At 42.9% G+C, this 2,975-nt stretch overlaps 2 protein-coding genes across 2 annotated transcripts in view; both read left to right on the forward strand.

Annotated features, from left to right (window-relative positions):
- The window catches only part of LOC119427401 (oncoprotein-induced transcript 3 protein-like), a 70,896-nt gene extending 70,213 nt beyond the window's left edge, over positions 1–683 (forward strand). Inside the window, exon 5 of the mRNA XM_037695010.1 lies at positions 597–683. Within this exon, the coding sequence (XP_037550938.1) occupies positions 597–683 (87 nt within the window). The remainder of the gene's footprint in view (positions 1–596) is intronic.
- Positions 684–891: 208 nt separating this feature from the next.
- Positions 892–2,975, forward strand: part of LOC119427411 (CUB and zona pellucida-like domain-containing protein 1) — a 35,923-nt gene continuing 33,839 nt past the window's right edge. The window contains exon 1 of the mRNA XM_037695020.1: positions 892–940. Coding sequence (XP_037550948.1) covers positions 892–940 — 49 coding nt within the window. The remainder of the gene's footprint in view (positions 941–2,975) is intronic.

The following is a 2,975-nucleotide window of genomic DNA, read 5'->3' on the forward strand; positions in this document are numbered from 1 at the left end:
ACACACACACACACACACACACACACACACACACACACACACACACATTTCTCCATATAAATTGACTATTGAACATGGAATGAAAATTTTACTAAGCCAATTCATATTTATTAAATTAATGCAGGACCAATACTTGTTATATCTTAGTTAACATTTTCTAAAATAACACAAAAAAAATTAAGAAAACTTTTTATATCTTTTCTTGGTATCTAATCAAGAACTCCACAGAACTGCCCAAGAACATACAGGCTGGTATCCTTTGATGCTGATGGCGACAGAGTTCGATGCCGGTATGGTAATATCCCAAATATAGAATGTGACAACTGCAATCCATTCTCAGGGTTCCAACTTGATCAGGTTTGTTGAAAAGTTAATTCATATGAGTTTGTCCCACTTGAACACACTGATGGTTTGTCTAAACTTATTATTAATTGTTATTTACCTTGCCAGAATTCTTGCACATTACACTACCAGTATGCCAGTGCCTATACCTATGTTTTTGGGTTTGAGATGGTGGTAGAAGACTACGCACAAGGCCAAATGGATTTGTTCTACTCAGATGGTTCAAAAACACGCAAGTATCCACTGCTTGCTAGGAGAAAGAGACAAATCTCAGCAGCCACTCCATTCCCAGCACCAACTACTACACCACTCCCAACACCATGGTGGTGGTGGACTACTAGAACATCCTCAACCACTATACCACCCACAACACCATGGTGGTGGTGGACTACTAGAACAACCACAACTCCACCAGCAACAATCACTACGACACCAACAACAATCAGTATTTCACCAAGAAAAACCACTACAGCAACAACACCACCATGGTGGTGGACTACCACAAGAAGGAGACAAACAACTACAACTGCATACCACACATCTCAATCAATGAATCCTACTCCACTCAGTCAACTACCACTGCAGTTTTCTTTCCTTGGTAAGAATAATCGTATTGGTTTTAGTTTGTGTTTGACAATAGTTTTAAAGATGTCGTAATACTATTACTGTATTAATACTGTAAAAAGTTATATATATATATATATATATATATATATATATATATATATATATATTATAATATACAAACCGGATTCCAAAAAAGTTGGGACACTAAACAAATTGTGAATAAAAACTGAATGCAATGATCTGGAGGTGCCAACATCTAATATTTGATTCAGAATAGAACACAAATCACAGATCAAAAGTTTAAACTGAGAGAATGTATCATTTTAAGGGAGAAATCTCTTGTTTCCAATTTCATGGCGTCAACAAATCCCATAAAAGTTGGGACAAGTCCATTTTTACCACTGTGTGGCATCCCCCTTCTTCTTACAACACTCAACAGACGTCTGGGGACAGAGGAGACCAGTTTCTCAAGTTTAGAAATAGGAATGCTCTCCCATTCATGTCTAATACAGGCCTCTAACTGTTCAATTGTCTTGGGCCTTCTTTGTCGCACCTTCCTCTTTATCCATCCATCCATCCATCCATTTTCTTTACCCGTTTATTCCATTTTGGGTCACGGGGGTCGCTGGTGCCCATGTCCAGCAATCACTGTGCGAGGGGCGGGGTACACCCTGGACGGGTCGCAAGTCCATCACAGGGCCACATAGAGACAAACGAGACAAACAAACATTCACTCTCTCACTCACACCTAGGGACAATTTAGAGTTACCAGTCAGTCTAACATGCATGTTTTTGGACTGTGGGAGGAAACCGGAGTACCCGGAGAAAACCCACGCATGCACGGAGAGAACATGCAAACTCCACCCAGAAAGGCCCCCGGACCGGGATTTGAACCATGACAACCTGCTCGCTGAGAGGCAGCAGCTCAGTAACCGGTGGTGGGCCCCCCTGCCGCCGGTGCATTGGCTGCTCTCAGCAGCTAGGGCTGGGTGTTGGGGTGTGTGCAGGCCCGCCCTGGTGGCTGCCTGCGGGGGCCTGGGTGCCCTGGCTCTGTCGGGCCTCTGTTGAGGGGTGGTATGACCTCGGGACTCGGCGCTTGGTGTCCATGGCCGGATCCACTCTGGAGGGGCGGGTTGCCGGCGGGGCCTGTTGACTCGTCGCTACAGCCTCCTGGGGGTTTCTGCATTGTGGTTGCTGGGGATCACCCGGGGCTTCCCTTTGCTTCTCTCTCTGGGGGGTGTGGGTGTCCCTATTGAGGGACTACCGGAGTTCTGGGATTGGGGGCCGCTGTGTGTCTGTGGTTCCGGGCTTCCCTGTGTTACCTTCGTGTCCTGTGTGGACCGGGTTTATGGGTCCCCACATCCACTATTGAACATTTTTATGAGAAACCTTATAGTGACATCATGCTCACACAGGTGTTTAGATTCAGGTGTTTATCAGATACACACTCAGTTGGGTTTCGGTGGCCACTAAATATATCTTGTATTACCATGTACTGTATAAAATACTTTCTAATTATGTTATAACTATCATTATATATGTTGTTTGTTGTTGTTTCGTTGTTTTTTGTTTTTATCTCTCCGCAGGTCTAGAGTCAGACTTCAATGATGTTGATCTGTGTTCTCTTTATCCCTCTCTCTCTCTCTCTATTCCTATCTCCTTCTTTACATTTTAACTCTTCTCTCACTTTTCTGCTTTGTTATCTTCTTTGTTTTCCGTCCCCATGTCCATTACATCTGAAACAAACCCAAAGCATATTCTAATAAAATTTAATTTATATATCAAGTGGAGCATTAAGGCCAGCCATAACGCTCTGCTTGTGAAAGTAAATCTGTTGGGCATCACTTTGACACTCAGACAATAATTCTAAGTGTCACAATGCCGGACAGGACAAGGAGGAAAAAAAAGAGAGGCAGCAGCTCTACCAGTTGCACCACCATGCTGCCATGGTGCAAAATCATTTAAAAATAATTAATTTTAAATAAACAATTTATGGTTCATCTATCAATCAGCCAATTGTGTCGTGTTCAATCTTATTTTGAAAAAAACGTGATATAGCAAATCCG

The sequence above is a fragment of the Nematolebias whitei genome, chromosome 2, assembly GCF_014905685.2.
Source record: "Nematolebias whitei isolate Nwh7 chromosome 2, NemWhi1, whole genome shotgun sequence".
Lineage (NCBI taxonomy): Eukaryota > Metazoa > Chordata > Actinopteri > Cyprinodontiformes > Rivulidae > Nematolebias > Nematolebias whitei.